General features: G+C 35.0%; 1 protein-coding gene across 1 annotated transcript; it reads right to left on the bottom strand.

The window, feature by feature from the left end:
- Nucleotides 1–249: 249 nt before the first annotated feature.
- On the bottom strand, nt 250–7,600 carry BET1 (Bet1 golgi vesicular membrane trafficking protein). The gene is made up of 4 exons (XM_081288287.1): nt 7,427–7,600; nt 4,262–4,386; nt 1,929–1,985; nt 250–410 (listed from the first exon to the last, which is right to left on the bottom strand). The coding sequence occupies exons 1-4, from the start codon at nt 7,443–7,445 to the stop codon at nt 255–257; spliced, it is 357 nt and encodes a 118-aa protein (XP_081144413.1). The 5' UTR covers nt 7,446–7,600; the 3' UTR covers nt 250–254.
- Between the last annotated feature and the right edge of the window lie 5,971 nt (nt 7,601–13,571).

The following is a 13,571-nucleotide window of genomic DNA, read 5'->3' as shown; positions in this document are numbered from 1 at the left end:
AAAAGGTTGGTAGAGCAACACTGATTTTAGGCCATCTCAATACCCCTGAAAATAGGGGTTAAATGAGTCAATAAGAAACAGTATTCAAAGAGCACTCTATTATCTAATGTGATTTATAAAACAAGCAAAATTCAGTAATCTTCAATGGAAAAGGTCTAATATTTCAAAATTAGGAATGTTGCGATGCTGATTTTTATCAAAGTGGTACTTCATCCTATTAGTTGGAACAAATTCCAAACTCACGCTTACTTGCATCACCTCAGTTTAATAATCCCATAAATGACAAAAAAGACAAACAATGAAAACAACATCATATAGCACAGCAGCTTGGTTTGGCTCCCTCTGGATAAAATCTTCAGTTTTCCCATAGTTTTACCTAGAAATCCAGTTGTAGAATCAAATTGTGAATCCTATGAGAGAGAAGAGAAAAAGTAATACTTAGGTTCTATTATCTACATGTGCACATTCAAGTAATTGAATACACTGTTATTAGTGTATATTTTCAATGACAGTTTTTGTGTTTAATCAGTTCAAGAGCCTGCTTATAACCCTGGGTAATCAGCCTGATTACTCCATGCAAAATAAAGCAGTTCTCTCAATGAATAAAAAGCTCTTTCATTACCCACTAGACATTTTTTAAAGTCCCACAGAGTAATTAAAAAACTCAAACTATTTAAGCCTTATTTCAATTATGTGGATTAAAAATCACTAACAATAAAACAAACATTGTTAAAAATAGTAACAAAGGTTTGTGGACTATCTTACAGGATTTTCCCATTATTCGTTATAGCATTGCTTTCCAGGGTCAAATAGGTAACCGCAACCCAGTAGAAGAAAGCATTCAAGGTTTAATATGGTTAGTGGCTAAATGTTTAAATTTAATATGGTTAGCAATTAAGATTCTTTTGTTTAGATAACTGACTTTGAAGTACAGCAGAGTGTAGTAAGTATTAAGAGAATATCATGCATAGGGAATAGGACATGGAAAGGACAATAAATATGTGTGAAGAAAAACAACTCTATTCAAATGGCTGGAAAAGTCCTTAAGATCAGAGTAGGTATAGATAAGAAATATTACACTTCCACTGAAGTCTTAATGTCCTCAGATGAAAAATCCCTGACATAATTAAAAGACTTTTTTGCATACCTCAGTATCCATGTGCCTCATGCACTTAAAAACTTATGGTTCTTCACTGGAGTTATGCATCAGGATCTCTGGTGATGCTCTTTACAAAACCATATGCCTAGTTCCCTCCCCTTAAAATTTTGAAGCAGTTTACTTAGTGTGAGAAATAGATACGCATTTACAAGGTGTTCTCTAAGTGGTTCTGGCACGAAGCTAAGGAAGAACACCACTTTCAATGTCATATTAATTTCTGAATAGTGCAAGGTTCAAAGAAGTTTGACATCCAAAAAAAGGCATTAACAAATGAAAGAAGGCTCTAATAAGAAAATATATGTGTTGCTGAGCCTTTTTAGACAAGAGATAAAGGGCTTTGGGCTATTCAAATCTATGAGGACTTTGTTCAGTAGTGAGCCTTAGAAAATTTGAGCAAAATAAATAAGTTTCCATTAAGTGGAAACATTTGGTTGGTTGGATATAAAGTGCTTTTCGATTGCATGGTTAATAAATTACTAGTTGTCGTTACCCATAGAGATTTCTAAGGCTACTCAAAACAGTCATTTGTCTTACGTCTTTAATACTGTTTCTAAACAAAGGGCTAAAGAAACATTAGCTTCTACCTCTCTTCCTACTTATGTATTTGTAAGATGAAAATACAAAAATAAATCATAGCTATTAAAAACTGATTAGATACAAATGAATGGTAATTCAGAACTTATGATCTCTAGATCTCTTTCAAACGGGACAAAAATTAAAATATTGTTATTAAATCAAATTTCTTAAAGTTAAAATCATAACCACTTACCATTTCAGCTAATAGCTTATTTTGACTTTTAACTTCATGGCCTATTTCAATGGAAAGCTATAAAGAAGAAAACATACACATTATTACTCATATAATGGTACTCAATTGTTATAAAGTAAAAATAACAATACTATTCTAAGCATATACTTTTTCTCAGATTTCACTGGATTCTAGAAAAACATAGTACACTCTTCTCATACTTTGTCCACTAAAATTAATGCAAAAGAAATTTAATCTTTCTACTGGTAATTATGGACATTTTCTATTTCATTCTGATTTCATTATTCAATTCTATGTTTTAATTTTGGTATATTATTCTCTGGCTTTCTTATTCTTCATTGTTTTGTTTTCTACCTTATTCACACAAAAACATTTACCTATATATTTGAAAAGATTTACAAGTACCTATATAAGCAATTTAAATCCAGACATAAGTATTTAATGTTTTCTAATGAAACATGACATTGCTTTGAATATGTCTAAACTGACTATTTTGACTTTTTAAATATTTTTTCATTATAATGTAATAATAAATTGGGAAAATGTTACATGTTAGTGTTATCTAAATCCTAAACCTATGCAGAAAAGAGCCCAAGCCTACATAAAATAGCACAAGTAATTTCAGCTGCCATGTAAACCAAAATCTAACACTTTTACACAACAAATTCATCAAGGGATTCACTTCCGAGATATTTGAATAAATACAATCAACTACTAAATATTTGGCAAACCATCATAAGTACTGTTTTCAATTTAATTGGAAAGCATGTGGGATAATATTGATCTAAAACCATATTTAGAATTCTAAAAATCAGAACATGAACCTTCCCCTCAAATTTAACAAATCAAAACTTATAAAGCTAGATGGCCCAATTCACCCAACTGTTTTCAACAAATGCCATTCATGTCAAGAAAAGAAATTTCCAGGACACACAGCTTTCTTCTAATAAGGAATCTTAATTATTCACATTAGAGTTTTGTTTATTTTGTATAAACTATTTAATTCTTATGCCCTTTCACATGTTATATTTTCTAAATTATTAACATCATACAGTATTATTAGGTTCTATGATCAACTTCTTTTGATTTAATATAACTTTGAAAACAATACTCTGTTTCAAAATATGATAGTCTCTAGGCTGAATATGATTTGATTTTCCCAAAGATTATATGGAAATACCAATTAAGTTTTAGTAACATGGGTTTCTACTGAATGCTTTAGAAGCATATAACATGTTTATTGCAATGAAGAATCAAACACATATACTATTAACATTTTTGTCTAATTACTTTATTCAATACAAATTTACACAATTAATATCAGTGATAAGGAATTACTCTAGTTTCTATGTGGAATAAAAAAGAAAGTACAAAAAAAAAAAAAAAAAACCCTACACTCAGGTAAATATCTTTTACACAGAAATAATACCAAAGCAAATCATTATGCAATAAACGCTAAGGAAAAGAGTTACTTTCCATATGGTGATTAGCTAAAGCAATATAGTAGGGTCTTTCAAGAAAAGCACAGCTTTAGTCAACATAGGAAGAAGAGGATGACCATGGCAAAGAGTTGGCATGATCAAAGATATGGGATGGAATGGCAACAGCATACAGAAGACACAAAGAGCACTCTCATTTTTCTGGCAGAAAATATATGTGAATTCTGGATGTGCAAGAAGTCAGAAAAGTTGGAGCCCATACTTGAAGGACCTATTCAGTCAAGGTAAAGAGTGTGAACTTTATTTGGTAAATCACAGAAGTCACCAAAGACATTTCGGAGCTCAGAATGCAATTTTAAAAATACAAAGATTATTCTGGCAACAGTATGTAGCTGAGGTCAGAATTGAGGTTAAGAGATTCTCCCAATGACTCACCTTGGAAACAAGGGCTAGTATTAGAAAGAGAGAAACAGGAAAACAGAGATAGAAACACAAGAAAGCATATGACTCAGTGACTGAAATGATATTCAAAGGCAGAAACAAGAAAGACTTTGATTTTTTATCCTAGGAGCCTAGAAAAAGGCGAAGAGCTACTGGGGGTGGAAGATGGTTGAGACATTACTGCAGAATATATATATAGTATTTTTCATATTTTAACACAAAACATAGCCAGAGTTTAAAAAAATATTGAAAATATCATATCTTTGGATTTGTCACATTTTCTAACCTACTTAAAGAGGCTAAATTTTGAGTGCTTTTTGACTTTGCTAAATCACAGTATTTGAATAACCATCTTCCTCAGTAGATGCCAATAAAAAGTATAGTTTATAAGTATGTGATATATGTGTACAAACATACCAATCAAAATGTACACCATGCTAACAAGATACTTACAGATTTAATAGCAGTTACTTTGCTTCTAAGACTCTCGGTAAGTCTCTCATTCTCTTCTTCACAGGCACTGTACCCGCTGTGAGAATAGCCATGGTTCCCATAGTTGCCAGAAGGTGCTCCTTCACCTGCAAGGACAAGAGTCACAAGGTTAGTGTAGTAAACCAAAAGCCACTTTTGAAAGTTTAATAGGAAAGAACCGAAAAAGACCCCTTGAGGGCGTTGCAGACCACATATGTCTATAATATTCATACTCCAAGTAAATTTTTAAAATTTAGAAACAGAGATCAAACCAATTCTTTCCATTACTTCTCTTAAATAAAGAACATTCAGTTCACTTCAGTACATATTTACTAATCACTTACTGATTATTCAGAAGACACTAAAATAGGCACTGACATACAAGGATATTGGCACACATTTCCTGCTCATTAGAAATATGTTTTAATAAAAGATCTAAAAGCAGTTACATTAACTACTCATTGAAGAAATCTAGTTTTGAAGGAAAGGAAGAAAGCATCGTGGGAGGGAAACTCTTGGCAGATGGATGGTGTTTTACCAGCATCCCTTTCCCTGAATGGGAAAGAGTCAAGGGGTGAAGGGGAATAAGGAACACAAGCTGAAGTCCTAGGAGAGGGAATAACTTATGGAGAATATTAGTTGAGAGTTCTGTGGCATTTCATTCATTCTTCAACAAATATTTGAGCTGTATGTCAGATCAACTACTCTTTTCAAGTGTTCCTTCTATAGAACATATCTTCTAGGGGATGGCACTAGGAATACAGTCCCCACCACCCTAATAAGGTACTTGGTATTCATCAGGCAACGGTTGCAGTGAGCCTTAGAGAGTGAATGCAACATAAATGTGTTGGGGGGTTGAAACGGGAAAGCATGGTTGAGGGTGTTATCTAACCACATTTTTAAAAAGTTGATGTCATCAGTTTCCTCAGTAAAGGAAGAAAGGGGGCGACTTGGTGCTCATTTGAATGGTGATCATTTGAAATAAAAAGTAAAGAGAATAATGAAGAGAAATGACCAGGACTGCTCAGGACTACTAGGAGGTTAAAACCAACCTGGATGCCACAATATGTTGTAATGGTTTCGTTCCTCCCAGATGTGTGACCTTTTTATAGAAGAACTCAATGGCCTGAATTAACCCTTGAAAAGCCACACTGTTAGACTGATCTAGAGCTGGAGGTATACAACACGGGGGCTAGAGAAAAACATCGAGTCCCAAAAGTTTGAGATTGCTTGCCAAAAGAATGGTTGAAGCATATATATGGATTATGAGAACTCTATCCATGAGATTCTAATTTAATTGGTCTGAGCTGGGACTAGATAACAACACTTTAAAAACTTCCCAGGTGATTCTAGTGTACAGTTGGGCTGAGAACTACCATTTCTCAAGTCTATTTCTTGAAATTTAGGAAGACAAAAAAAAATACATTCAAATGGGCAATAGTCTACTAATGATGTAAACCCATGTGCCCTGGGAGTTGTGCAAAAACCTCCACAATGTGGTCTCATATTCCCTACTTCAATCAAACTAGTTTAATCATCATAATCTCTTGATTATGATGTAGTTCTAGTACAAACCTTTTTAAAAATTTTTGGTCACCCTCCCATCTGGAACTTACTTCTCCCTCTCCACTAATCAAAGTCTAGTTGAAATTCTGATGTTTCCACAAAGTACATAGTGATCCATCTCTGCAATCTCAGAAACATTCACTATCTGAAGAACTTATCTGGTATTTGGATGTTTAGCTACCACTTTTGTACCATAATTTATCTTTGTACGCAGTCCTACTCCCCAGCCAGGTTGGAAAGCTTTGGGGAGCATAAACAAGGTGACAAATGACTATGTAGTTAAAGCTTACTTAATTACACAATAAATGTTTGTTGTTCAAAATCAGTTCTTTTTCACTTTAATGACCTGGACCACTTTTTTATTTTTATTTTTTTTTTTGTCTTCTCTTTTTAGAGATTGATCCTATGGGCACTTAAGCACTGAGCCACATCCCCAGCCCACCACTTTTTTTTGTTTCTTTTGAGACAGGGTCTTGCTAAGTTGCTGAGGCTGGCCTCCAACCAGCGATTCTTTTGCCTCAAGCTCCCAAATCGCTGGGATTACAGGCATGTGCCACCATACCTATCTTGGACCACTTTCTATGATCCAAGTATTCATAAAAATGCATAAAAACCTGTTTCTCACAGTACAATTTATTATCAATGTAGACGTCTACATGTATTGGCAACTTGCACTGACTTTAAATAGCCAACCTTCAGAAAACGCTATTGTTTTTCCCTTTTCTGTCTTACAATGAGAATGGTAACATCTTTTTAAAAATATTTCAGGTATTTTTTCCTCAAATATTTCAGAGTATTTTTTCCTACTCTGATTAAGTAGGTTTTTTTTTTTTTAAGCCGCTTAATAGAGAGCTTAGGACCAGAAAATGCTGTTAATAGCTGTGTGTTATCATAAGGGTCCATTAAATCTGCTTGTGCCTGACTTATTCCTGCTGCTTAGTATGCTGGCTTCCTTAATTCACAGTCAAGAACAATGTGAACTTATTAAACCCTTATCACGTTTTACTTACTGCCTTAACAGTGGAACAACTTTCAGGTAAGAAACTTTCTACGTAAAAATCGCCTTTGACCCAGATCTTACATACCAGTGCCTTGAATAATAATGACACGTACATTTACCTTTGTAACTCACTGTTACCATAATCAGTAGTGTGCTTAGCACGCAACACCCACTCTTTATTGAACAGAGAAAGAGAAACCAGAGTCAGACTTAGGGAAATTGAGCAGTTTCCATAATCACTACAAAAAACAAAAGCAAAAAAAAAAAAAAAACCAACCAAACAAACAAACAAACAAAAAACCCCACTACTGAGTTGGCACTTGTACATAACCCAGCTCCAGATCTACTCCCTCTAACCTACCATCCAAACTTGGTCTGAATTGGACTTAAGAAACTCCCTGGGATCTGGGACAAATTACGTGTTTCCACTCGGACTGCCTCCAAAGATTACCTTCAAACATCTCACTTTGAGGCCCCAATGCCAATGACAGGAGACCAGTCGAGACCCTCCCACAGCCCTATGCCTCCCAGCAAGGCTGTTTCTGGGGTCCCCAAACTTTGAACCTCAGCTCTCTTCTTACCCAGGCCTGCACGCCTCATCCTGCCAGAGGAAGGACAGAAAGGCGAGCGAGGGAGATGTGGGTAGGAAAGGGCCGGAGTCACCTGGACCTCGTCTTCAGTCCCAGGGGCCCGAGCAACACCAACTTCTTGCCCCAAAGCGCCACGACATCAGTGGAGCCTAAACACCGCGCTGGATGATGACGTCACTCGCGCGCTTATTGGGACCCTGCGAGAAGGGTTGCATGGTATTCTGGGAATTGTAGTTCGCGGGCGACCAGGAATGTGTGGAGGGGGGCGTGGCGCGAACTCGTTTCCAGGAGCGGGCGGGTTTCCGGAAGAGCAGCTGCAGAACGCTGCCCTGGTTCCAATTTTGGGGTTTCCGTGGCTGCACCGCCCGTAGAACCTTGATTTCAGAAGTTAGAGGGCATCTAACTTCTGAATCTTCCCTGATTCAACCTACTCCCTTTCACGCCCAGAGTCAGATTAGGGGAAGTAAAGAAAAACTTTTTTTCGGGGTTTCTTATTTTACAAACAGGTAATCTGTAGGGATAGAAGAGAATAGTCCATTTGTGTCTGGTCGCAAGAAGGGACCTAAGGACAGGACCCCTCCACTTCCACTTAGAACTTTTTTTTTTTTTTTTAACTTGCACAAAAGCTATTGAAATATTGCTCGCATCTAGCAGTGTGTCAGATTTGGGGTTTAAAAGCGTGGTGGGCGCCACGAGTAGAGTGGTGCTGATATAGGAGTTAATCGGAGAATTTTGTTTTATTGTACCATACGACTTGTCGTGAGGATATGATGAAATCATGATTTTTGGAAAAAACAAAATCTGGCTGTGTTTATGCACAGCCCACTTTTTACAGTTTGCGCTTGCTGCTTTATGATAGTGGAATTGAAAGGAAAGTGACCACAACACTAGGAGCGACCAAGGGATCTTTATTTCAACAATGAGAAGGAGTAGAAAAGAAAGAGAGAGAGAGAGAAGAAATAAAGAGCAAGAGAGCGTGAGAAGGAGAGAGAGTGAAAGCGAGAGAAGAAAAAGAGCAAGAGAGAGGGACCCAGCAGGCGGGAGTTTTTATAGCCAAAATCTAATGGGATCTTTGGGTCTGCAAGCTAAATTGTTGGTTTACAATGATTGGATCATACAGTAGTTGCTATCATCTTCTGTCTTCAGGCAGAAGGGGTAGGGGTCAGATGTGGGTTTCCGTGGAGGTGGGTGGGGGGTCCATTGTTCAGACTTGATGCAAATAGGTGATAAAGGACCAGACAGAGGGGGCTTTGAGTGTCTGGGTTATCCTGCAGCTAACATTCATTCAGCCCACCCTGCAGAAAACTGCACCTAACAGGAATAATTTCCATGATGGAGATTTCTGAAAATGTAATCTCTAAACAATTAGTGTTTTCTCATGGTTGTTTTTCAACATAAACATGTAGTATAATAGTGATTTAAGTTGTCTCTCTTTTTTAAAGAGATCGCCTTTTTAAAAATACACACAAAAACAACTTCTAGTAAGAATTATTAACCTGGGAAATAAACTTAATCCAGTAGTGTTTTGGGAGAAAAAAAAGTCTTCATAAAAATAAAATAAACCATCATTCTCTAAAAGTAATGGAATTAAACAACGTTTGCAGTTAGGGACAACCATAGCAAATAAGCATCAAAGATTGAATAAGAGAAATGATAGTTGGGGTTCCTTTTTGATATACAATTTTTGACGGTCTTTTTTTTTTTTTCTAAAAAACCGTTCTATAATCAAAACACATTAGAAAATATCATCTTACTAAAAGATAACAAATGTGAAAATTGTTATTTGTGAAAATCTAATATGTTCACTAAAACCAACTATTTTCTTACTCTTTTGTAAACTATCTCTCTTACTTGGAAGGAAGACAAACAAGTAAAATAGAGTTAAAAGGAAAAAAACAAAGTATTCCAAAACTGAATTCCAGAAACAGCTGGTTCACATAGAGTTTGTGACCTAGTATTTTGCATTGAAAAGATAAAGCATAAAGGATTAATTTAATACACAAAGGTGTAATTATTAAACATGACCTCAGTTGACGTAGAGACCAGAGAGAATTCTTTTTTCCTTTTTTTTCTGTTGTTCTGTTTTTTGTTTCTTTCTTTCTTTTTTGTTTTTCGTTTTTAAATTAAAATCTCTAACTCTCCTTGCTGACTGAAGGCAAATAAAAGTCTTGGAGATGAATAGCATCTATAACTTTTTCTCTATTCTCATAGGATAATATCATAGAAAACATCTAATTTTCAGAGGTCTCCAGGAGATGACTAAAAATGACTAAATAATATCATCTCCTCTATAGTAATTATGGAAACAAGAACATGAAGAGCAAATATCTGAATTTTGGTATAAAATTACAACCTTTGTTTTTCCTGCTTGTCTTCTTCCTGTCCATTTGTATTACCTCTTCCTAACTAAATTCTAGGACCAAACCAAGGGAACAGCATGCTAAGCTCTCAAACCTGACTAAATAAATGTTCCAAAGTGGTTTTTGAAAACTCTGTTATATAGTAGGTGTTTCATAATCATGAAGCAGATGAGCATCTTGAGCATCGTATTTGAACTGAAAGAAAACATAAACTAAAATCAGAAAGCTCTTGACTTGCAAACAGGCTATGGAACAAAGGTTAGTTTGTAAGCCAGTTATTTGACACTTAAAACATATATTTCCTAGAGACTGAAATGATGCTTATGTCCCAATCCAGCCCTAAAAATACATGTCTCTCCTGATTCATCTGAAAGCCAAAGTCTATGTGACCTGCAAGACAGCTGAAATGCTCTATATTTTTAGTGAGGGCCAGTAGAATAAAAGTAAATTCGAAAAAGGTAGTTCATTGAAAAAAAGAACTACCACTGACAAATAAATGAAAAATTTCAAACTATTTTTGTTATTCTTGCTTGAGAACAAATGGGTTTCACTTGAAAATTCTTAAGTATGCCAAGAAAAAACTTACAGAGTTTGCAAAGAGCCACCAACTTGGTCTTCACTTTCTGTAATTCAGAAATATTACTGGCACTGAGGTAATGCTTCTTAACTATGGTTAGTAAAAGTGAAGCAGTTTCAACTAAAAGGTCTTCAGCAGAGCTAGCTACATAATTTGCAGGGCACAGTGCAAAATGAAAATGCAGTACCCCTAGATCGAAAACAAGAAAAAAAAACCCACAAAGAAACAAAAAATATATATAGAAAACAGGAGAAAAGTACCATTAAAGATATTAAAACATAAACCCTTTTTCTTTCTTATGTGATCCTCCCAACTTGTCACATTCAATTTGTCATTTAATGTCCTTCTAATAAAGAAGAGAAATTCTAATTATTAGCATGAATTTTACCTTTCATCTTGATATTGTGCAATGACAGTTTTAAATACCAACATAAAGCATTTCACTTGAATATAAAAGCACCAAAATTATTCAATTTCTTCTTAACAGAACAGTGAAACCACTGTACAAAACTAAATGCCTTTTGAGGGAGGAATTCCAGAGATTGAACCCAGGAGCCACATCCCTAGCCCGTATTTTTTTTTTTTTAATATTTTCTTTAGAGACAGAGTCTCAATAAGTTGGTTAGGGCCTTGTTAAGTTGCTGAGGCTGGCTTTGAACTCCTGATCCTCCTGCCTCGGCCTCCCTAGTCACTGGGATTACAAGCAAACAAATGGGTTTTACTTGGTGTGCCACTATGCCCAGCAACAGCTCTTTTTACTGCCCATCTTAATATGCACATATTCTCTTGACTTACAGCCTACTGATGAGTTAAGAGTGACAGAAAGAAAAAGGAAATATGGGTTGCTTTATCTTTCCTTCTGCTTCAGTGTCATTATTATCAGTACAACTGGCTAATAAGAGATGAGTAAGAAAGAATAGAATAGGGGTCCGCGGTCATTTTCTTCTTTCTGCAAAGTTCTGGATCAGGTAGAACATGTGATCTTTGGGGGCTGTCAGTACCTAGATATAGGCACACTCTTAACACACTTACCTTGTTTTTTGCTGAACTTTCATGCTTCATGAAGTCAACCATGTTCAGGGATCACTGCAAACATTATATTTGGGTGAAAAAGAACAACAAAAACAAATACTGTCCCTATCTCCTGTGCTCATATGTATAGTACATTGTTCCATTAGACTTCATTTACAGAACACAAGGTCAAAGTTAAAATTATTAAGAATGTCAAAATAGTGACCACAGAACACTAAAACCAAGTGTAGAAGCCTGAGAGAGAGTCACATGCATTGGCAAAGACTGTATACCCATGAACCTGCCTCAGTATTGAGAGAAATTTTCCAAGGAAATGGGGCCATAATTGGTAAATTTAAAAGTGAATAGAAATATTTAAAATGAGAAGTGAAATTCATGAGGAAAGTAGAGTACCATATATATGAAAGAAAGTAGAGAACCATATATATGATGTCCCAAGGGAAGGAAAGAGCTCTAAGTTACACAGTCCTCCAAACCACCCACTGAACCAGTTTCTGTCTGGGAGCAAATGCTTTATACGGTTAATGAGCCATTGACAAGTGAGATTCTTGTGACTTAGTATGTACAGGCAGAGAAAAAAAAAAGAACAAAAGGAAAGAAAGGGAAAAGGGAGGGGCGGAGGAAGAAGGGATGGAAGGAAAAGTCTTCAAGGTGGTATGAGCCCAGTGAGTCTGAGTGATTGACCGTGATGGCAGGAACAAGGCTTTTTCTTGTTTCACAGCAAGATGTTTCACTTTTCCAACAATTCTTTCACATTACTAAGTCCTTCTTCTGGGAAATGATCCTTCCTAATGTCAGTTCATCAGGAAATGTGATTTTATTTTTTTTCTCAATATTTGGCCCTACAGTAAAGCAGTGTATTGTAAAGCTGAATATCAAAACGGGCACTTTGCAGTGGCTGGCCTTTTAATATTCCAATTTTGAAGACGTCTCTGACATTTCTAATACATCATTTTATATTATAGAAGATAGGTTTAATTTACATTGCCTAGAAAATACAAGTGTTATGTTTTAAAAGACTTTGTATTACCTATCATTCAAGATCAATTTAGTCAAGTTGATAGTCATTTTATCTTAATAGTATTTATTATTCAAGAAGTATATTGAATTATCACATTGATACATTCAAACATGAAGCATATGTTTTGGTTTTTTTCCTATAGCTCTGTTAGACACTTTGACAGACACGGAATTTTATCGCTCCACTTACTGACTTATTTTTCTCCCAGTGGTGCAGATTAGTTTTATATATATGAAAGTCAAATTTCTCAATAAGTTGTTCAGGGATTGAAATCTGCTCTGAGTTTTCATGTAGTAGATATTCACCTAATTTTTCTGTTTTACAAAAGATTATGATCTCATGACTCTTTATTTCTACAGTTGGGCTACAACTGTGTCCCAAATGTATCCATGCAATCATCTCAGTTTCCCTTAGTTTATTGACACGGAAGTATTCTCTATCCAGGACCAAAAATATCCAGTTTTATTACCTTGTCAGTTAGTAACCATAATTAGAGTCAGCTGAGATGGTCGAATTTTATATAGACAACATTCAATTCCTTTTATTCTTATAGACTAAATTTAGCTATTTCAGAACATTAGATAGTATTAAAATGATTTAATCATTATATTGAGTCATTACTTGACACCCACATTCCAAGATGATTAAGTCTGGTATTCCTTTAAAATTTATTCATGCTTTGCAGTAACTTTTCCTGTAATGGTTCTGAACTGATACCAGCTTCTTGGGTTCTTTTATTATATATATATATATATATATATATATATATATATCAGCAGATATAGATTATACTACTTTGAACATGACATAGGGTCACTTGATTTATGCAATGGTGACATTGTAATACAATGGAAGCAAGTTAATTTTTTCAATAAGTGTCATTATTTCATTTCAATTGTATATTTATATAAATATAATATTTTCTACCTATTTCTTATACAAAATTAATTTAAGTGAATTTTAGGTGAAATATAACTTAAATTGAAAGGTAAAGCAAAATTTTCAAAATAAAAATGTTGCTTTGGGTTGGAAAGAATTTCTTAAATAAGATACAAAAATCAATAACCAAAAAAGGAAATTCTGATAGACTTCACTACTTGAAAAATATCAACTCCTATTCATTAGACACCACCATTAAAGGAGTGG

The sequence above is a fragment of the Spermophilus citellus genome (assembly GCF_964194105.1).
Source record: "Spermophilus citellus genome assembly, chromosome: 3".
NCBI lineage: Eukaryota > Metazoa > Chordata > Mammalia > Rodentia > Sciuridae > Spermophilus > Spermophilus citellus.
The sequence above is the reverse complement of the archived record's forward strand: the minus strand, read 5'-3'. Positions and strand labels throughout refer to the sequence as shown.